At 38.2% G+C, this 24,095-nt stretch overlaps 1 protein-coding gene across 1 annotated transcript in view; it reads left to right on the forward strand.

Moving 5' to 3' along the window:
* LOC122805259 overlaps positions 1-24,095 on the forward strand; it is a 142,972-nt gene that overhangs the window by 26,395 nt on the left and 92,482 nt on the right. The window contains exon 2 of the mRNA XM_044075381.1: positions 7,104-7,183. Within this exon, the coding sequence (XP_043931316.1) occupies positions 7,104-7,183 (80 nt within the window). The remainder of the gene's footprint in view (positions 1-7,103; positions 7,184-24,095) is intronic.

Raw genomic sequence — 24,095 nt, forward strand, 5'->3', positions numbered from 1 at the left:
ATGTAGACTTGAAGTGCCCAAGGGGCCCCCCAACTTGACATCTGCTGGGGGCCCCCAAAATGCTAACACCGGCCCTGCTCCTGGTCAACTGGCCTATTCATTGTCCATCATCAAGGCAAAGGTTGACTGGTTCAGGGCATTACCTTTATGGCCCTAGTTCTTTGTATGAGCAACATGCTAAACAGGAAAAGAGGACCATGCAATGGGCTGACCAGTGTGGTTGTTCCTCACTTCTGCAAGGAATGTCTCCATAGCACTGCCCTCTGCCCTGAAACATAGGAAGCAATTACTCTAGTTTCCACCAGGGTAATTGCACTTTCCTCTGTACTTTCCAATCATCCACAGTGAGTGGGTCAAGTCCCTTCATTTCTTTCACTTCCTACCTGGCGTCTCCAGTGTTGGTGTCGCTAATCAAACCCCTATCACCTGGATTACAGTCAAGGTCCATCCATGTGTGTCATAGAACCAGGCACTCTCACTGGGTTATAATATGGGTCAGCTTTATGGGGAATCTTCAGTGTAAAGGGCAGACCTTCATAGGGTGATATGGGAAGTTTATGGTCTGCAGGTCAAGAGGAATGAAAACATTACCAGCAACCAGATGAGTTTTGATAGCTGGCAGGAAGAATAGTCAAAAGTAGTGTAAAGAAATATACATTTATGCCTACACATGTACACCTGTAAAGGATTTTTTTCATCATTTATATGAGAACATAGATGTTTTTGGAAAACATTTGGAAGATGTAATAGATTAAAGGCTGTGATATATGTTCATCATTCTCACTGCTGCAGTAGCCTTCAGGATACAACAACCAGCCAGTTTCACAAAGCTTTGGCTCCCTTCTACACCTTCACTCTGACTGCTGATTAGTTAGCCCTGTGGAGGGAAATCGTCAGTCAGAGTGAAGATTTCATTATTACTTTCTTACTGCCTGGAGACAAAATGGCTGTCAGGTTTCACAGGAGTAGCAGTTGAACCTGAACTTCATTTCTGGCAGATAAGTCCTAAGTGGGAAACCCTTCCACACAGAATTTTTGCCCTTTTAAGAAAAATATTGTAATTTTTCTGGGGGCTTTAGAAGTATTTCTCCTTTAAGAAACCTGATATTCTTTATGAATATCTGAAAATGTTCATCGTATTGATAATTGCTGTAGTAGCCTAAACCACATGGGGTTATATCCTGCTAAGCATATAATAGCTAGGTAGGTTACAAAACTAAGCTTAAGGGCACCTTCCATTTGCCCAAAACATTAGATAGCTTGAGCTGGTGTAGCACATAGATCCAATCTGGATCAGGGGTTAGCCATGTCTTCTGTGGCTGTTGGGGTCCCTCAGTGGGCAAGAGGGGGCCACTCTTGTCAGTTTTGGGAGAAAGGACAGTGAAGGTGTCCATCCCTGGGGAAGTTGCTATTGCTGCCATTAATAAACCTGTTTGCCCTAATTTTCCTGTCAAAAACAAACAGAAAACTTAATGTTTATCTTCTCCAACACCAGTCCCACAGGACAGTAGTTTATTAGGTCTGGCTCAGGGTCTTGTACAGAGTGTTGACCCCTCTTATAAGGTTGTTTCTGGTAAAAGAAAAAGGGATTTCTCTTTTCTTAAATGGATTCAAGAAACTGAATCTTTAGAGGAGTGTGATGAGTCAGATGCAGGTTTTTCTCCTCAGATTTCTGATTCAGACTCAGAGGAGAGCATGGTATCTGAATTTTCTTGAGTGATTCTATTTCTTTGAGACTATTTACATAATGTGCCAGTGTTTTCAGTGGGAGAACACTAAGGTTTTTAGCCTCTCAGAAAATACTATGAGCTGTCACAATTGGAATTCCCAGAACAGTTTGGCACAGTGTTGTACACTGTGTTAGAGGTTTCAGATACAGCTAAAGAAGACCTCATGGTCGTTCTTGGCCTGGGACCTTATCTTCACCTCAAATTTTGCTTTGTTGAACTTAGTCTTCTTTGTTGTCTGTTCAGTTTGAAGGGAGAGTTTTTATATTTTTTTGTGTTACACCTCCTAATTTTAGCTATGAATGTTTCAGTTGTTTTACAGCCAGTTTAATTTTGGATCCCACCAGGGTGGTTTGTTTTTTGAGTTAGTTTTTTGGGTTACTTCTGATAGGCACAGCAGTGTCTATGCAATCATTGACATGGCTGTGAATAATTCTGCATAAGCTACTGTGCTTTGCTGTATGTGATTGGAGGGGCTTGAAATTTTGACAGGTTGTCACTTAATAAAAGGTAGTTTTGCCTTGGAGTACTTTCTAACTGTTACAGGGTTTGCTGGGGATACAGCATTGATTCTTATTTTGAAGGAGACTGTTGTGTGGTATGACCTTACCAGGCAGGACACAACACTGGGGGATGTGCAGGGTTCTCCAGTGTTTGTGAGTACCAGGTCCAATATGTTTGTACCTCTAGTAGGAGTATGTACTGACTTGTCCAGGGTGTTTGTGTTTGCACAGTCTAGGAATCTCTGTACATACGTATTTGGGGACATGTAGGATTCCCATTTTATAGAGGAATAATTAAAGTCCTCCATAAATATAATATTTGGTTGAATATTAAGTGTCTCCAATAGGTTTAAGTATAAGCTATGGGTTTCATGGGACATACAGGATGACCTATAGATTGCTAGGATATGGTATGGGACTTTGTCTGTGGTAATTTGGACATGGAGGAACCCCAACTGCATCATCCTGTTTAAGCAACCAAGAAGTATGCTTGCTGTTGATGTAGATTGGGACTCCTCCACATTTTTTCCTTATCTGTGCAATTGCTGATCTAAATGTGTGGTAAACACGCTTTAAACCATGTCTTGGTAATTGCAGAGATGTCTGCCTTCTTCAAAGTGAGGAGAGCTTGGAGGGAGCGGAGCATCTTGTTTAAACTCCTGGTATTGAGAAGCAACTTTACATTTCCTTGGATAGATTTTGCTATTTTGGAAGGTTTGCCAATTTGGCATTGCTTAAAAAGGCTCAGTGGGGGAGGACATTGTTTTAGACAATATTAGAAAACCTATGCAGAATAGGTGCAGACCATACTTGGCAAAGCTGCATGTTTTTTAACCATGTCCTCCCATATAAAAAAAAAAAAAGTTGTATCCCACTAGAATGACACCAAAAATTAAACCAATTATTCAAGTCAGTCATCTTCTGTTTATATTGTGGCATCATCCTTGGTGAAGGTAGAATGCTGTTTAATGCTAGGCACATACCAGCCTGTGTCACATAGTTTGGGAGGTCCATAATGTCTCTCGTCATATAGTCTATGAAGGTACATCTCAGGCCATTTACAACTGCATGGACTATAAATCATATTGGTACCTGTGGTGCAGTGACTTGAGTGCATGTGTAAGTGGATCCTAGCCCCTGATAGTGAGATGACTGGGGTATCAGTGTGCTGTAAATTGGAGCCCTATATGACTAGAGTCCTAGGTAGTGTACTGGCTTGCCTTATGGGCTTTGTAGCTGAGCCTGCACTTGGTGCAGCTGCATGTGCAGTGTTAGGTGGTGTTTCTCTTGAGTGCTCTTGGGTTCACTGAGGATAGTTTTCAAAGGTGGAATGCCTGGGAGGTCTTTGGGGTTTGGGAATACTGGAGTTAAGTGCCTCAGCATGAGCAGGTCTATGTGTGGGGTGCATACTATCTGTGAATGTGTAGCGTGTGTGTATCTCTGACAACCAGATTGTTATTATGAGTGTTTTTATGTAAGATTCTTTTTACTCTCAAGACATTATCTATATACGTCTCTCACATACTGTGTTTTTTTCTTTCAGGATAAAATAGTTGTCAGTGAACATTAAACAATTGTTACATTGTTTGAGTATTCCCATATTCACTAAACTGGCTGTGGAGAAATAGGGAAAGTACGTATCCATGATGTCAGGTCCTTTACTGGGAGAACTACTAACAAACGGTGCACAAGTGGCTAATACTGTGTGGACTAAGCATGCTTGTGAGGCTAGAGACTAGACTGAGTTATATAATACTAAATTCAGGGGGCAGTGTTCCATAACACACAAACTAGTTAGTCTGTGCTACTCAACATACAAAGTTGATGCTCTACACTCACCAGTTTACTATTACACTTTCAGAGGTGATTTTAAAGGGAAAATTTGGCTTCTGTCAGCATCTATACAGGGCATTACTAATCACCACTGCATAATGAGCATCTGGCATGCAAATTCACCAAATTTACACAGGCACTTAAACACTAAGAAACTGGCTAATAAGCCATAAAACAACTACAGTTAAAGCTTTTGTATGCAGTTCCCAACTCAGATAGACCAGGCCACAACCCACTGCCATTTGATGGACTTTCCCAGCTCTCTTATTGTAAAATCACCAAAAAACAGACTGCATGAGAGTGTAATGCTGTCACAAAACAACTTAAGCAGACTACCTGGATGAGGCAGTTTCAAGTATTAGGGACCTATGAAATGATTTAAAACACACAGTCACCTAATAAAGTAAAAATGAAGCAGTGGCACTCTAAAACAGTTATCTGAAATTCAAAACAATAAAATAAATATCTTATCTGCTAAAGATGGAGCAGGATTAATTTAAGACCCTCTCAGAATATGGCAAAGACACCAAGCAGATGGGAGCTATGTGAAAATGTGCAGGTTTACTCAAGAGCAATACTGGCTTGCTGGGTGGGCCTTCAGCAGTATAGATATATAGAAAACAATAGATGGGAAAAGCACTTAAATAGCTTACACAACAGGTAATAGCAATGAAAGGGGGAGGGGAGGGAATTTGGATGTCAGATTACCATAAGTGGCAGAATACAGAGAGACAGCCTTTTAAAACCACAACAAGAAAAGGTTGGAAGAGTGGGGAAAAGTTCAACCTGCAAACAGCAGACTAGCTAAACAAAGATCTAATTAATTAAAGCCAGTGTTGGAGCTCTAGTCCTGTGACTCTGAGCTACAGGTCAGTGACCCCAGGTAGATCAGAATTTCAGAAAGTTTAGCTTAATGTCTCAGTCAGCGATGGGGCAGAAACAAAGAACAGTGGAAAACACAGTAGCAAAATAAACATAAAAGCAGTGGAATGCAACTTTAAGAAGGTAAATGATAAACAGAATATTAGACTCTAGCAGCCAAACTTTAATATAAATAGTCATAAAAGCCATAAAGCACAAATCCTGGAAGAAAATTCACGATATCACCAGTACTGCAATTCCACAACAGACTAAGGCACCAGACTACTCAGAAATTTACCAATAATACTGTGTATGGAAAAATGTAGTAATAAATAACTAAATGAGGCTCAAATCTAGTCTTGGCTCATACTTCTGCCACAACTGTGAATGAAACTGTAACACTAAGGCTCCAGACAGGTATTAAAATACAAATGGCTAGCTTTGACAAGTAATTCTGGATGGATGGAAGTGCAGTATGATGTATAAACAATACTAAGATCTTGCGGTAATTTGCAGTTCTGGAAAGACTGGATATATAGCAACAACAAAAGAATGAAAACCGATAACTTTTTGGCTAAAACATGAAAAAAAAGCAGAAAAGTACAAAAAAGATATTTGAGCAGAATTTAAATAAAAGTTTTTTTTTCCTTTCATTTTGATGAAAAGCTTGTTTCTAACACTTCAGGTCTTTCCACGTCTCTGAGTCTTGAATAGCAAACCAGCTGTTTATTTATGATGGGGCATTGAAAGGACAACACATGCAAAAATACTATTTCAATTTGGTTGTCCTTGGCAATAGCCTTTTGTTATTCCCTCTGTGGTAAATCTCGTCCAGGCAGTACCAAGGCACATTCTATCAACTTCTTGGCTTCTTTGTTTTGGGATTTCCAGATGGCTGCACACTGAATAACAGCTTGATTTCTGCTCTTCCAACATGAAAACAGAAACTCGGAAAACAGATCCAGTGAATTTGTCTTCTTGGATAAATTTCAGTTACTGGCTAAGAAGTGTACTGCCTGGATGCCAGCAAAGAAGACATTTAGAGAATCTGAAAGAACATCAACCACAAATGGTGAGGTGAAGACACTGACTTGGAAGAATCCTACAGCTGTTCTGCAAAAAGCAGTTTAATCTCCAGATTTTGTACAAGACATAGATGAAAAAATAGGTCAGAGGTGTTCTGACCTGATTAAAATAAATGAAACACTGAAGGTATATATCAACTCAGATAACAAAAGGCTGGAAAAATGGAAGAAGCTTTAAACAGATATTCAGAAGCCCTGATAAAACTGCAACAATCAAAGGTCAAAATGAAGAAAAGGCGGGTTGAGTACGAGACTGCTCAAGAAGAGATGTTTCAAAAAATGGTAGAATTAGAGGACAGAGCATATAAGGAAAAATCTGAGATTTTCTGCTACCAGAAAAACTGGAAGAAATAGACTGTATTAATTTTATGAAAGCACAAATAAGCAACTGGACTGGTATTTTACAGCAGAAGTTATTAATTGAAAGGGCACATCATGTATATGCTCCAAACCTGGCCACGAGAAAGCACTGGGGACCTATATTAGTAAAGATGCAATCCTACCAGCAAGAGTTGATTCTGGCAAAACTGTGGCAGAAGGGCAAAGTGTTAAAATTTGGAGGCAGTAGAGTGTTTGTGGAAAATGATTATTCACTGTATACCAGACAGAAGAGGAGAAAATTTATTCCAACAACCAAGGAACGTTGAGCAGGAAGTGTTTGATTTAACCTGCTGTATCCAACTATCTTCAGAATATTTTTCCTGGAGGACCAAAGTAATATTTTGATGCAGGACATGCTAAAGAGGAAATACAAAACTTTGTGCATCAAAAAGTGAGCTATCAAACAGAAGGGGAGTCTGTTTCTTATTCTTCTGATGATAAAGCTGATAGAGAGATGTTGCCAGTGAAACCTTTTCCAATGCTCCAAAGAAAAAAATATTGAGAGACAGAGAAAAGCACAAGAGTCAACTAGATGAACTTGGAGTACGTTGAAATGAACCAGAGACTGGAGTTCGAGGTCAATAGGAAGAAAACCAGCAACTCAGAAATTAATGAATAAATGTGGGAGTACAAAGCATCAATCACATTTGGAAAATATGGCTGAACAAGAAATACTAGAAATATTGGACTTTTTTACTTTGTTAAACTTGTAGGGGACTCCACAACATTTGCCCTTCTTCATTATATTAATATTTGGAAAAATGTTAATGAGAAGAAAAGAGGAGAGAAAGAGGTAACTGTAAGAATACATTTTGTTCTTAACAGTTTTTTATGAAACTTTCATGTCATAAGCTGCATGTTATATAGTAAAACGTTTTCAATTTTTATGTGTTATAGGGATACTAAAGTAAACAGGTGCCCACTTTTCTTCTTCATCTTTCTTTATTCTTAGTTTTATGAAATGTAGGCATTGCAGTGTAGAAAGAGAATAAAGCCTGGAGAAAAGCATGTTGCTGCAGGATGGGGTATAAAAGTACATTGTTGATTTGCTTTTTTTTTACTGTTGCATAAGGGAATGACTGGATTAAAGATATTGGCTTGATCAGGCAACATGTTTTAAGTGGAAGCAACTAAATAAGGGAAGATTGAATATAATGAAAAGTTTTCTTTAGCAAATAAATGCTCACGGTGTAACATGAGAAGCTTGTAGCTGAAAGCAACTATGTATCTGGTTCTTCTGTTTCTATGATAAGAAGACAATACTTTTTTAAGGCTAAAAATTAATGTTTTTTGAAAGAAGTCAAGTTGTTTTCTACATCTGCAAGAGGAAGAAATGCAAGACAAAAACAGACAGCACTTAGTGTAAGTAGAAACACAGGTTATGTCATGCATTTTGGCATGCATGACCTTAATTATAGGTCAGTTAAAGCCTGTGACTGTAATGTCAGTCTGGGGCAATTGCTCCTATTAGAAGGATTAAACATCATTATTTGAAGATGTCCACAGTTGTGTGCATTTATAGTACATTAATAAGTTATGGGGTTATTCTGGGGACTTTTTTAGGGTTTTCATTTAAACAAAAAGTCTTGTAAGATGTGACACAGCTTCAAATGGGCATGACAATAAACTGTATAAAAGATCAACCTGTCAAACATTGGTGCATACATGTAACACAAAAGCTGAAAACAGACATTTAAAAAGCTGTTATACATAAAGGTGGTAGCAATAACTTCTCATCATATGCAACACTTTCCATATTATCTTAGAATGTGAATGGTGTCACAGGTATATAGAAAGAGTAGTGGACTATATTAAAAAATGCAGAATGCAAATAGCTACACTAGAGGAAACCCATTTGGAAAGTATTGAGCTTTTTCATTTGGTAAAGAAAGGATTTCAAGATGGTTATTTAGCAGAATATCTTGGACAAGGGAAAGGGGGAGTACTTATATTAATTGCTAGAGTAGCTCCAATAGTGGTAGAAGAAGAGACTAAATATAATGGTAGATTTATGGTAGTAAGAGGCTAGTGGCATGGATTATGCTGTCATGCGTTTATATCCCACTTAAAACTGCTACAGTGCATCTCAAGAAGATTTTGGGAGAAATAATCAGCTTTTTGCAGGGACATTTACTTATAGGAGGGGACTGTAAGTTGATTTGCAACAGTGAAATGTATCTTGGAGGCATGTAAAAGAGTGTTGATTTTTAAGAAATATATGAAAATATTTGGTAAAGAAGATGTGAATTCAGTGGTAGGAACTCAGGGAACTCCAAGGTACAATAACTGGGCTAGGCTAGGCTAGATAGAAATTATATTTCACAGGAACATGTGCATTTAATTGAAAGTTTTTATATACATCCAATATCTCTTTCAGATGACATGCCAATAATAACTGAAGTAAAAAATGCAGGGTAATGAAGTAAAAATGGGACCCTACCTAACTTAAGGAACGGATAGTAGAAATTATTCAGGGGTTTTTGGGGAAGATAGAAATTTGTTCAGAAGGTATATCTTGGGAGTGGGATAAAATGAAAATAGAGTTTAAAAATAAGGTAAAAATAAAAGAAAAAGAGATATGGCTAAGAAGTAAGAGAAATTATTTAGAGGAAATGACAACGATTAAATCAGAGAAATGTAGAAATAAAAAAAAAGCACAAATGGAAATATTTATGGAGGAATTGAATATGCCAAGATTAGAGGTAGATAAATTTCAGTTATTAACAGTTAGAATAGGAGGAGATGAGATAAACATAGGGATGTATAACCAAGCCATGGGAAAGTCTCCAAGAATAGATGGCATTCCTGTAGAGGTTTGGAAGCTAGGATGGAAGAAATTTAATACAACCGAGAAGACGAGCAGTCTTGTTTATGGATATGGATAGCAAGATAAAAGCAGTGAAAATGTGTTTACTCCCTTTAGGTTTTTATATGCAGGTCAAGCATATCGTTATCAACCAGAAGAGAAGTTCTGGATAGCAATTAATAAAAAGTTGAAGTATTTTATCCGGGAGGGGAGGAGGGCAAGAGTCATATGGGATAACTTAATCCTTCTAGTAGAACAAGGTGGGTTGGAATTAGCTGATTTGAAAGGATATTTTAGAGCTACACATTTAAAGACCCAATACATAGCACAAAACAGAAAGCTATAATTCAAAGTGGAAAGGAATGATGATGAAGCAGTGGGGAAGCTCAGGAAATGAGGAGAGAGTGGGATTTCAGATGCAGATCCTTAAGGGGAACAACAAGAGCCATACAGAATATTATACTGATAAAACAACAGAAAGTATTCTAAGAACTAGGCCAACACAGGAATGGAGAAAGGAGATTCCATCAATAGGGATGACTGCAGTTAGGGATATAGAGAAATGGCAAGAGGGAGAAGGAATTTACTGGAGAAAACTGCAAAGGAGCCCAGTTATTGTGTGTATAGAATTGGAGAGAGAAAGGTAATAGAATGGCAAAAGGCCAGTAATAGATTTGGACCACAGACATGAGACTACTTTCCCTACAAAAGATTGATATCAGAGTACAGGCACATAGAAAGGGTTAGGGAAATCCTAAGTGAAAGACCAGCACTGGTAGAGGTTTTAGTAGAATCCAGAACAGAATTGCCGTTTAAAAAAGGATAATTAGTATTGCATATAAAATATTGCATAATAGCTATAGGAATCAATCTGAGGAAGTTAGAAAAGCTTGGGAAGAGAGATTGGATAAGCAATTCACAAAGAAACAATGGGAGGATATATATATATATATATATATGTATATGGCTCCCAAATGTGCAGCCAAGTCTAGAAGATTTAGGGTTTTTGCTTGGAAGTATTTGCATGTGCATTTTTATGCCTTAAGCACTCTCCAAAGTATTTTTCCTCCAGTAGATGGCAAATGATGGAGGTGTTTTGGGGAAGAAAGTGGTAACTGGGAACATATTTTTTAGGAGTGTAATGAGTTGGTGGGCTTTTAAAAAAATGTCCTACAGACTACTCTGTGAGAAGTACTGGGTGAGGAAATTGGTGTAACTAAGGAAATTATTTTTTTGAGCTGGGATATTGGACTTGAATGATATTGACAGTGACTGTGCTAAAAACTATATTTGATATATAATGTTTGTAACTGAGACTGTGTCAGTATGGTTTGTTTTGATTTATATAATTATTTGATTGTGTATGTCATAAATAATAATTCAATGAGATTAAAAAAATGGCTTCTTCATTTGTGTATGGGAAAGTGGTAGACTCAAGAAGCATTGTAGGGGAAACTACACGGTTCTCTGTACATACTTTTGTAAAACATTATAGACTGGAATCCAGGTCCAGGATAGGCTTTGCTAGGACCATTCTGCAGGAACATCTGGATCCATATCCTTCCTCTTGCCAGGTTGGATAGACTTTGGTAATTAAGCCATATAGTCTAAAGGCTACTGGAGCAGTGAAATTGATGAACATTGTACAGCTGTGTAAGTTGCACTGACCTATAACAGTAGATGTTCAAATTCCACACAGCTGCAGGAGCTGCACCCACCCTCCATCCCCCTTCTTGTGTATATGGTCAATGATTCTGATAGATGTGTTTTGGTACTATATCTTTTTGAGTTTCAGGATGAGTATGCTTCTTCTCTTATGGGCAAGAAAGTCTTGCAAAACTCTTCACTCTGTCTGCTGATTTCCGTACACAGGGCTGACCAATCAGAAGTCAAAGTGAAGGTGTGAGAGGGAGTCAGAGTTTTGTGAAGCTGGCCAGTTGCATCCTGGGCAGGATAGAACCCATATAGCCTTAATGCTACTGCAGCAGTGAGGAATTCAAACATCTGTTGTTATTTGTAAGTGCAGTTTACATGACTTTTGTCAGTGTGTGCTGTCATATGTCCACAATGGAAGTGCATGCATGGAAGCATGTATGAGTGTCACACATTTATTTATTACAGTATCATAAGACTGACTGGTAGGGCATTTAAAGAAAAGTTGAGATTTGCAATATGATGGCATCAGGGATTCTGCCATGCAGCTGTCACTCCAAGTAAAAAGTATAAGGTATAAGTGAACAACTTAACAGTTCCTAATACTTGAGGCAAACAAGGGTAATAAAACAAAAAAAACAAAACCTGTTTCTTGGAACATTAGCTTTGATGTCTGCATAGGCTGGCAAGATTAACGAGTATACTTCCCTCAACCTCCTTTGCCATGTTTCAAATGTAAAAGGATGAAAGGTATGTTTGATCTCCATCTAGAAGCAACCTTATGCCTGTAATAAGTTATGTACATTGATATAAAAAGTCCAGTTATTTGGTGCAGTATATGGTGTGAGCTAGAATGCAAGATGGACATTCATATAATAACAAGAGCAAAATCAGAGGTATTGAAGTTTGAGATTATAGTCAACAGATCATAAGTGGAGCTTGCTTGAAAGAAACTAATGCTTGACTAGTTTCATGCGTAAGGTGAGTATAATGAGAGAGGGGAAAGCAGATGCAAATAAGTTTGAGAGAAGTGGGCATTAACAGTCAGCATTTAGATGACAAAGATAGACAACTAAAAGAACATGAGTTGGAAATATAGCACATAAAGAAAAGGCAGGGGTGGGAGACACAGGAAAAGAAAAGATAGACATGAAAGGAGAAACAGGAGGGACCCGAGTAGTGAGTGGACTGGAAGACCACTTGGCATTTTACAATTAGTAGTGTACATAGCTCTCCACTGAGGTGGGAGGAGTTTAGGAAGGAGTAAAAAACATGGCTAATAATGTCAGCTTTTAGATATTAGTGATATGATGAAGTTGTTTTTTGATTCACCACTATTATTTATTTAATAATTTATTTATTTGCTTTTGTTTACCAGGAAAATGTTTATCAGTGGCAGGGGCATAAATCTCCAAGTTAGCATACATTCAAGTACAATTAAGAAATGCAATAATATACATGTATGAAGTGGTTACATTGTATTTATTTATTTTATTTAACATTTGTTTTACCAGGATAGTCCGACTGGACAGCTAGTGCCCATTTTCAGTGGAGTCCTGGGGAGAAAAGCTCCAAGAAGTTACAATTGAAATACATAGGTTGTTGAAGATTAAAGATTAACATTAGTAGAATACTGACATTTTAGGCAGGCGTGACAGTTGAATGCAATAATAGTAGTCGGATAACAAGAGGTAGAATGTTAACATGTAAAAGGCAGATACAGTTAAATGCAAACGTCAAATGCAATACAATCTCATAGCTCAATCAGCAGATCACAAATCTTACAGTATTTGTACAATATATGAACATAAGGTACTCAGAGTAGGTACATATTTACAATATTTAAAAAGTTATACAATTCACATACGTGGTCTAAAAAGATAATAAGAAGTAGGCATCAGAGGCCTAAGGGGGTCCCCTCCTACAGTGGGGTGACAGTTCAGGAGGGGTCATTGCAGTTGCAAAGAGGGGTAGCATGAAGGTAAGATTTAAGGAGGTCTTTGAATGTGTTTGTGCGATTTTGTAGCCTGAGGTCAGGAGAGAGAGTGTTCCATGCTTTTGCGACCTCATGGGAAAGTAGCGGTTCTCCAGAGCTGTTCTTGCATGGATTGACTTCAGTCAGGGCTTTGTTACTGGATCGTAGTTCCCTGTGTAGAAATTTAACATGCCAGCTAGGGTGGGGGTTCTCTCAGGGTGATATAGAATTTGATGAACTATGTTGAGTTGGTGGTAGCTTAGTAAGTTTGGAAATTATAACCAGTGTAGTTTATGTAGGGACTGGCAGTGGTGGGAGTGTGATTTAGCATTGGCTGCGAACCTAGCTGCCTTGTTGTAGCATGTGGAGAGTTTGTTCAGGTCAAATCTATTAATGTTAGTTAGAACTAGGGAGGCATACAGTAATGTTGATAATAGATGAGTCTGGCTATAGTAGTTCTAGACTTGGAGGGTAAGAACTGTTTGCTACGATAGAGGTATCCTAATTTTTTGTGGACTTTCAAGATAGTTTGGGATATGTGCTTATTGTATTTAAATTGTTGATCAATAGTAACACCTAGTAGTTTGGCCTCTGGTACTGGGATGATGAGGGTATTGTTGGCTGAGAGAATGGAGAATGTGGGGTCATAGGGGTTAGTTGAGTGAAATAATATTAACTGTGTTTTTTGGGGGTTTAGTATCAGTTGGTGATGGTTTAGCCAGTTCTCTATCTCAATGAAGGATTCTTGGGCTTTACTTTCTAGAAGATGGGTGTTGGGTGCCGGGCAGATTAGGGTAGTATTTACCGCATATTGGACAATTTCAGCTTTAGTGGTTGCTAGGTGGAGTTTGTTTGTAAATTAAGGAGAAGGGGTCTAGGATTGAGCCATGGGGGACAGCACATGTGAGGAGGAATGGAGGGGATAGGGAGTTGACCCATTTGACAGTTTATGAGCGGTAGCTTAGGTAACTGTTAAACCATTGCAGGGAGGGATTACCAAGGTTGGGTTATAGAGCAGGGTTACCAGATTTCCGACTGGACAGGTAGGGACAAAGTGAAGACTAAAAAAAAAAAAAAAAAAAAAAAAGATGGCTGACACGGACTTATACTGCATACAGTTGCTTTTTTTAATTAGATGTATTAATCAAACCAAATATGCAAATAAGTACATACAATACAGTAGTACTGAAGCAGGAATCACAGTTATTATACATTACAACATTACAAACAGTCACATATTGATTAGATATCATCTAAACATTTTAGTTAAATTCTAATTATAAACATATAATCAAACCAAATACATGGAATTAACTACATATACATAATAGTCACACAGTAACAATAATAATAACAATAGTACAGTAGTACACTTTGAACATTACAGTCACATATTGATTAAATACCTTCTAAACATTTTAGTTAAATTCTAATTATAAACATGTATAATCAAACCACATACATGGAATTAACTACATATACATAATAGTCACACAGTAACAATAATAATAACAATAGTACAGTAGTACACTTTGAACATTTGCAGGAATCACAATTATTATGCATTACAAACAGTCACATATTCATTAGATACTTTGTAAACATTGTAGTTACATTCTAATTAGAAACATGTATAATCAAACCATATATATGCAAATAACTACATATGCAGAATACTCACACAATAATAATGATAACAACAATAACAGCAATACAGTAGTACACCTTTGAATGACTATTTTGATTTAAATCCACAAAGTTATATAATAATAACAGTTTTATTACAAGTACTTTTCACAGCTTTTAGCTTGTTTCAAAATATATTCACCATCTGTAGTTGATAAAAACTTTCTAAAGTCTTTACAAGTGTAATTAAAATTTTGTTTGACCATTAATTCAGCTTCCACAGTCTTTAACAATAATCTGTTTCTCTCCTTTCTCCAGGCTGCACTCATTAGACTAAATATTCTCTCACAAATTGCATTCAGGATGATCTTTAAAAAATATTATCCATTTCTCATCTATTCTTTTTTTCTCATTTGCTTCAGTCATACTCAGTACAAACTTGTTTAATAAACAGACATCTTCATATATTAGTATTGCAATTATCAGTATTGCAAGTAATATTAAATAATTTTGTTAATTCTTCAATTCGAATTTTACATTTGGTTTTAAGGACAAGACATTAATGCACTGAAATTTGTTACTTTCAAATTCAAACCATTTCTGTAGGTATTTGTGTGTCATCACTGCATTGTAGTAACATTGTTCTAGCAATGCTTCCATAAAAGGCATCATCTTTTTTTTTGACTGAGTGACTGCAATACACCGTTCATTATTTCAAAAATATAAATTATTAAAACATCACTGCTTTGAAGTTTTGTTAACGCATTCTGAATAATAGTGCATGCATTTGCAACAAACCCCAGGTATGCCAATGCCAATGCCAATTCATCACTGAAAAACAATTCAAGAATTTCAGATTTGGATTTTTGACTCAAAAAGTACAATCTCAAAATTTTTATTATCCGCTCAATTGTGGGCATCAAAGTGAGCCATGCACATGGCATAACATTTCAGACCACTCTACTGCTAGCCAATAATTCTAACTAAATTCATTATAAATTTATATCAAAAGTTAAAGTTTGTGCAGCCTTTTTAGCAGTATTATGTAGTATGTGAAATTATATTTGAATTAAGGTCTTTAATTCTGTAAAGAAAGCTGTTACATTTTGTATTTTGTTATAGAATCTGCTATACTAACTGATGTCATATTGCCTTTATTTGAGGTGGCTGGTCATCTTGCAATTCTTTCAATATAATTCTTTTTGATTCAGGTGCAAGCACATGTGTAATAATTTTTGTTGCTTTAGTTCTACCACAATATTTTTTTGATATTGTTGAATCTGGGAACAAACAAGGAAAGAGCAATCCTGCACAGTCACTGGAAATGTAACTGTGTGAATGCTTCACAGTGTGAAAACAAAAAGCTGTTTCTGCAGCAATAATATCTTCTTCCTTTGAATTTTTTGTCATGAAAAATGTTGTTATTTTGGTGCGTGAAGCTGCTGAAATATTGTTGGAGTAGACTTCACCATGTCCAATTGAAAACGACATATTATTGCACATCGAACATATAGCATATCCTTCCAGGAATATTTTTTCATCCAATCAGTGTTAAATTTCACAAGCCTTTTTATTTTCTTTGAAGGAGTATTATCAATATCTTCGGAAGTACTCTTCTATATAATGATGAAAAGTTTTTACATGTTAAGATATTTTTAATAGAATGTAGAAATCGACTATGAACAAGCAACAAATACCAGGCTGGGTGTTGTAAACTCAACAAAAAAGTCGTAAAATAACACCACTAAGCACAGAGACAGAGTCCAAGTTGATTTTACTTTTTAGTGTAGTTAAACTGCAATAGTCACTATTTGATGTTTCTTAATGTAAAACTGGTTTTGAGAGCTATAGTGTAGTACCAGATGTTTTACAACAAAAGGCAGAACTCCTGCAGTATCTTGATCCTTAGAAATAAGTTCACAGACTTCTACATAGAAAAACTTTGCAAAACTCAGAACAGCTTTTGCAGTATCAGAGGAGGTTAGGATGTACCTCACCAGATTTGTATAACTGGAGCTGTAAACACCCTAGAGGCTTCCAACAAAGAGAATTCTACATTTGAACAGAAAGACTAAAAGCAGTGTCTCCCTTGAGTGTCTTACAGACTCTTCAGAGGAAATCAATGCCTTGCCTTCCACACAGTCCCCAGCAGTCAAAGACCTTTTGTACCTTCACACATCAAACAATCCCAAAAATATCAGAACATCAGATCTAAACCAGCTTTAACAGAGCAGTAACACAAGGTGGAGAGACAAATTAGTTACTCAGAATTTTCAAAACCTCTGGAATAGACTCACTCTTCAGATAAAGCAGTGTAATACACTACCTTCTTTCAAATGGGACCTGGATAATTGAATGAGTATTCACAAATTCAACCTAGGCATGACTGGCACAAGACAACCCTCGGGGTTACAACAATCTAGGGTGGGGAACTGACATGGCATAATGATTGCAAGACTCAGTAGCCTTAAACTTCTTGTGATAACATTAAATACACTTAAATGGGGAAGACATCCCAGATCAATATCAGCAAGAAACAAAATCATCCAAGGCTAGCCCAAAGATAACCACAAGGCATTCTTTAGCTATGTCAAGAATCTAAGTAGCAATTCTCAGATCTGCTCAGAGTTGGTGCAGAATGGCACAAAATACACTGAACCGACCGATATAGTCAACATCTTGGCATACAGGTTCAGTGCAAACTTATCCGGGCCCATAACTATACCAGAAGAATGTAGTGCCCCTGAAATCACAGACACTCAGGTTAAAACAGCCCTCTCCAAAGCCAAAAACACAGCATCAATGGGACCGGATGGTGTCCCAGGCTGTGTCCTACATGAGCTCAAAGATGAACTAGCCTCTCACCTAAACACACTCTTTAAACTCAGCCTCTTCACAGGCTATGTGCCCACAGAGTGGTGCACAGCAATGGTTATTCGGTGGAGTCAACCCTGGGAACTATCGCCCTATAAGCCTGACTAGCTTGGTATGCAAAGCTGTGGAGTGCATCATCTCATTAACAGAGACATTGGGAACCTCCAAACACTGGACCCTACCCAGTTTGGCTTTGTTAAGGGCAGATCATGCCTCCTAAACCTGGTAGACTTCTTTGAGACAGTTGGTGGCCCACACAGCCTACCTAGAGCTCGACACCATTCCCCACTCAGGTATTATAGACAAGCTCACCAGCCTGAACATAAACCCGAACCCACATGGTAAGAGTTTGGGAGCTAGGTCTGACTCTAAACCAGTTACAAGTGGCATTCCCCATATACTTCTCAGAGGTACAGGCAAGCACAGGAGGATTACTGCAAACTAGGGGCTATAATTGACTCTCCGGCTGACAGAGACATCCTCCAAAAGGGTCTCACTGAGACAGACACCTGGTGTCAAAACCATGGCCTCAAGCTAAATGCCAAAAAATGCATAGTCATCCCTGGAAAAACAAACTACCACATAGGTGGTAGCCCGGAAAACATAATAAGGGATCTGGGGACCCAAGTAGATAGTAACCTCTCCTTTGATAATGGTTATAAAATCCTTCTATGTGGCCCACCTAATCACAAAAGGGTTTTCATCCAGATCGAAAGAGGTCATTGGGCCCCTCTACGCATCACTCATCATCAGACCCATGTCACCCATCATAGAGTACAATGCCCCATTTGGGATGATCATGTACCTTAGTTACAACAAGACACCTACAACTGCAAAGACCACAGAAGTACCTCACCAAGAGATCACTGGCCTCAAGTAGATGCCCTATGCAGCTCGAATGACCCAAACCAATAAGCAAACAACACAGTATAAATTTAACATACACAGAAGTAAAATACATTTCAATACTTAATCAAAATTAAATAAATAAAATACATAATGTTCCACAGAACATAAAAATAGATAGTGAATCTAGATTCTTAGTTAAAGCATAATGTAAATACTTTAAGAGTGGAATCATATAGCATAAATCAAACAATTAACACTTACATCCACCTAAATTTGACCTATACAAGTAACTACAGCAACAACTTTGTACTAACACCCTCAATATTTTATCCTTTCCTGTACTTTTTTCAAGGTACTCCATCCTTCAAATGCTTAAACTATCGCTATGTCTACTATTCCTTTCCTTTCTCCAGTCTAAGAAGCCCTTTAAATAAGAATTGTATATCATGTCACAATGTGTTGTCATATAGAGTAATGTTTCATGTGCAAATTGGTTCTGAGAATCTGAGTTGACCTACTTTATCACATAGTGGCTTATTAAGGTTAACATATTTAAACAAGAGTATTGAGCTAAATGTTAATTTGTTAAGTCACAGTTCTTTACTTTTTTTTTTTTGCTGGTTCAGTGGTTAAACAATCATTATTTCATGACTGACAGTCTGAGTACGTTTCTCTTAGCGATGTTTCTTAGATGGGTAGAAATCTTACTGTGTGCATTTCTAAGTTATGTATTAGGATATTATCATCTTTTTTGCTTAAGTTATCAATTAGCCTATTAAGAGGAGATATAATAATATATACTTAAATTACAACCAGCTGCTTGCCTCTGTCACATTATCACATATACAATCGTAAACAGTTATTATTTCTCTGGCTGGCTGCATGCTCAGCCTCTAATACTGTTGTCTTTGGGCTGAAAAGCCTGAACATGAGAACTGGGCATTTGGATCTGTGCTCCCGAGCCTGATTAACAGTTTAACACACAAATAAATAAATAAATAGTCTCTCCATTGAATAACGCAACGCAGTACTACAAATACAATATGTAAGGTTTTACTAACTCAACTCACTGTGTAAGTGGGTAGATCATCACATGACACAGCAGAGCAGAATGCAGAACGGAACATGTAGCAGCCTTATCGTATGATGAGAAACTTGTGGAAAACAGCCAGGCAACATACAGGAAGTCACACACTGGCAACCCTGGTTCAGAGAGGCAGGCAAGGAGTTGTTGTGGGAAACTGTATCGAATGCCTTGGATAAATCTAGGAAGGTGGCAGAGACACGTTTCCCATGGTTCCTGGTATGTGTTTATGGTATTAGAGAAGTTAATTAGGGCAGTGGTGGTGCTATGGAATGATCTAAATCCATGTTAGGTTTTAGATAGTAGACTGATTACTGCAAGTATTTAAGTGTACAAACACATTTCAGATCATATTTAGAAGATATTGAAGAGTAGGAGCCTTTATGTTTTTAAAAAAACGGTTGAGGATAGATACATTTATGCTACAGAAGTAGGAGGAAGGTAGATGTTGGATAGATGGAGTTAGTAATTCAGGTGGAGTGAAATCAGAAAGACTAATTGTTTTGTAAGGTGGGTTGGATTTTTTAACAAGGCAGAGAGCCTGTGGGTAATATATATTTACATGTTTTTTTTTTCTTTGGTGGTCTTTCAGTTTAGCTTTGAATTGTAGATTGGTCAAACCCCTCATACCCCGTGGTAGGTTGCTCCATGCTTGGGAGTTGCTGGCTGAGAACAATAAGTCATCACAAGAATTGTTTGATTTTGTGGATTCTACTAGCTTGAGGTCTTTAGAAGTGCAAGTTTCTATTAGGGACATGCCAGTGAATGTGTTTGGCCAAGGTGGGTGTGTTTAGTGCATGGTGTAGTATCTTGTGCACCACGAGTTATTGTGAAAGAGAGATACGATAGGGTGGTTCATAGGTAGTTAGTTGCTAGGCTAGATACACAAGAGCTATTTTACGCCTAGCCAAGCTTATTTATTTATCTTTGTTGACTGGGAAAGTTCTACTGGGTAGAACTCATTTTCAGCTAAGTACCAAGGAGAAAAGCTCCTTCACAGTATATTTATATTAACAAGTGAATTTCAGACAGTTCTCAGAAAAACAACAGTTACCTTTCGCATGGAAAAGCAAACATAATTACAAAAGAGGTATATGCAGTACAGTATTTACATCAATAATTATGCCCATACAGTTGGTCTAGCTTGTAAAATAATTCAAAAATAAATGGATTGATACTGCAGAAGGGAAACATTATTTTAATGAAGTTTAGTGTTCTTACATTTCAGTAAGGAAAAGTTTGCAAGGAGTTCAACATATGTCATGAAGTAAGTTATAAAATTATGTAGGAAGGGAGATTTTAGTATTGCATAGGTTCGTCAGAAGTTCAAGAGATATAATGAAGTAAGTTCTTAAATTATATAGGTGGGGAAGGGAGATATTAGTATTGTATAGGAGGATAGTGGTAATAGCATATGACTGGGAGAGCATCGTATACGATTAGCTCTATTTAGTGTGCCTGTTTCAAGTTAGTGTATGCAGAAGGAGGTATAGAGGTGATGCATGAGAGGGGTAGAGCGGTGAATTGGGCATTTAGAAAAAAAGCAAGATGAGAAGCGTTACGTAACAGGGGGGTGAAAAGGCATGTATTGATTCAAAGGCAGGAGGGAAAGTTGTTAGTGGTGTAATTATTCAAGTAGAGGAGGGCGAAAAGTTAGTGATAAACAGTAAGTTTGTGCTTTCATTAGATTTCTCAAGCTGGTGATGAACATGAGCATGACAAGGACTGGGTAGGGCAGGGCTTCCCAAAGTGTGCCACCGCAGCTTCCTCACAGGGGCGCCATGAACTAATAAGCTTAGCTGCAGCTAAGCTTATTAGTTTGCGGCAAACTAAGTCTAGACCTACACTTTAGCTTTTTAGCAGAACTGGCATCAAGTATAGCAGCAGTCGCCAACCACTGGGCCATGGACCAGTACCGAGCCATGGAGCACTTGGAACCAGGCTGTCAGGTAAGTGAATGCCTGTATGCGTGTGTGTGTGTGTGTGTGTGTGTGTGTGTGTGTGTGTGTGTGTGTGTGTGTGTGTGTGTGTGTGTGTGAGAGCAGGAATGAATGAAGAAGTGGCTGTGTGTGTGTGAGATCGGGAGAGTGAGAGCGATGTGTGAATGAATGCAGGAATGAATGAAGAAGTGGCTGTGTGTGTGTGTGTGTGTGTGTGTGTGTGTGTGTGTGTGTGTGTGTGTGTGTGTGTGTGTGTGTGTGTGTGTGTGTGTGTGTGTGTGTGTGTGTGTGATCAGGAGAGTGAGAGCAATGTGTGAGTGAATGCAGGTATGAATGAGGAAGTGGCTGTGTGTGTGTGTGTGTGTGTGAATGAATGCAGGTATGAATGAGGAAGTGACTGTGTGTGTGTATGTGAGATCGGAAGAATGAGATGGATGTATGAATGAATGCATAAGTGGGTGTGTGGCATGTGAATGTGACAGACCGTGAGAGCGATGTGTGAATGAATGCAGGTATGAAAGAGGAAGTGACTGTGTGTGTGTGTGAGTGACTGTGTGTGTGTGTGTGTGTGTGTGTGTGTGTGTGTGTGTGTGTGTGTGTGTGTGTATGTGTGTGTGTCTGAGAGAGTAAGAGTGATGTGTGAGTGAATGCAGGTATGAATGAGGGAGTGACTATGACTGTGTGAGAGATCAGAAAAGAGTGAGAGCGATGTGTGTGAGTGAATGTGTGCATGAATACAAAAGAGGTGTGTGTGTGTGTGTGTGTGTGTGTGTGTGTGTGTGTGTGTGTGTGTGTGTGTGTGCGTGCGTGCGTGCGTGCGTGTGTGTGTGTGTGTGTGTGTGTGTGTGTGTGTGTGTGTGTGTGTGTGTGTCACGGGGGGAGAGAGTGAAGAGTGAGAGTGATCCCTGGCAGCAGCAGCAATGAGGTCTGTGTAAGTCTGGACCATACCACTGGACACACACCTCTCACCCTCTTAGATCAAGAAATCTGGACAAAGCCAAAAATAGTGGGGGTACAAAGGCACAAAACAGGGATACCTTTAAGTACTGCTCTCACACTTAGAAGTTGATAGAAATGCAGGTTTTGCATTAGCATGAATTTTCTGAAGGGTATGAAGTATGAAACTCAACTGTCTGTCATTATTTTCTGACTTCAACCTCAATGATCTGCCTGTGATTTGCCAGAAAACAATAGTTTTATGAGAAAAAGACCAAAAATATGAGGCAAAAATCTGTACAATTGAGACGTATGCTGGACAGAGCCAAATAATAGGGACAGATTTTAAATATTGCTCTTATAAACTTAAAGTTAATAAGGTTGCCATTAGGTTTGCTTACCTCTCAACCGTAGTAGATCAGTGTTATATTGTTAAGCAGAATGTACACTTTTTTTTTGGTAATTGTCTTTTTATTGTACTTTTGAGCTTTTCTCCCCAGGTCTCCCAGTCCTGTCAGGCAGCCTCGTTAAACAAATGTCAAATAAATAAATGAAATATGCACTTTATGCGCACTGCGGGGGGGCCTTGGGAAAACCTGGATTCAGCAAGGGAGCCGAGAAACGAAAAAGTTTGGTAACCACTGGTGTAGGGTATAGTTTGAGCTGGATTTTAAAGCTTTGGAATTTGTAATTTTCACTTGTGTAGGGATGGTGTTCCAGAGCCCCCAAAGAATTATTTGCTTTAGTAGTGCTTAGTAGAAATTTATCACCAGAATGGAGGTCGCTTGTGGGCATGTAAGACAATAATATGTTTTTAATGCAGGGCATTGTTCAGGAAAATATATCAGTTTGTATGCCATAACTAGCTGAGCGTATGTTATATAGTTGTTAACCTCTAGCCAGTTTAGCTGCTTCAAAGCTTGGCAGTGGTGAGCTCAGTGTTCAGTGTTGGTAGCAAACGTAGCTGCTTTGTTGTAACAGCAGGCTGATTTGGATTTTAGTGTAGAGTTTAAAGATAGGTGAGGCATATAAGATGGTTTGGAAACAAATAGGGTGAGGCAGTGTTTTTTTTTTCTGGGCCTGTAAGGTTCTGTTTTGCCCTGTAAATGGAGCCACGTTTCTGGTGGGTCTTTTTAATTGTTTGAAGAATATGTTGGTCTTAGCTTAAATTTATCAAAATATTGCTGACAAGTGTCAGTACCCCAAGGAATTTTATAGTTGTGATATAGACACCAAGTGTTCACATGCTGTCCTGTCTGTCCATTAGAGACATAGGTGTCAAATCAGAGGTAAATTTGAGATTTCCCATCCATTGTTTCAGTTTATATATAATTAGGGCCAGCAGTGAGCATGCAATTTTTTTGCTGTATAGATGGGAAGCCTGTTCTGAGGAAGTGATAATCTTTGAGAAACATACCCATCCCTTCAACATGTACTATTTATGTTGCAGTTGAGATTTAGGTCCTTAGTTTGTATAATTCTGATACTAATTGTTTTGTGGTCATACAAGAGATCCATCAGTGTGCGATCAGCAAATGCCTTGTAGGTTTGGTATAGATGACCATGCAGCAGTCTGTAGGAGGTAGGGTTTTGAGATGGTCCCCATAGGACTTGCGGTTTACTCCATGTATTCTTTTTGTGAGGAACCTCTCATACAGTTGAAAATGCCTGTTCAGGTACATGCGAAAGAGTGCATTGGACTCAATAACTGGTCTGATGAGAACCAATTACAGTGAAACAATGACCTCCTTGGACCTGGATGCCATGCCCTTACTTATACATTGTGCAATGTGGAATGATTTTGTCTTCACAGTGGACAGATGGTGGTCAAAAGTCAGATTAATGTCAATATGCATTCCTAGATCTCTGACCAATGATTCTATTTTTAGGGGTGTGTTATTGATGTGGCAATTTCTGTGGGTGGCTGTCTTTCTAAAGGATACTATTATGCATTTTTTTCAC

Source organism: Protopterus annectens, chromosome 1.part0 (genome assembly GCF_019279795.1).
Source record: "Protopterus annectens isolate FY-2018-M chromosome 1.part0, PAN1.0, whole genome shotgun sequence".
Lineage (NCBI taxonomy): Eukaryota > Metazoa > Chordata > Ceratodontiformes > Protopteridae > Protopterus > Protopterus annectens.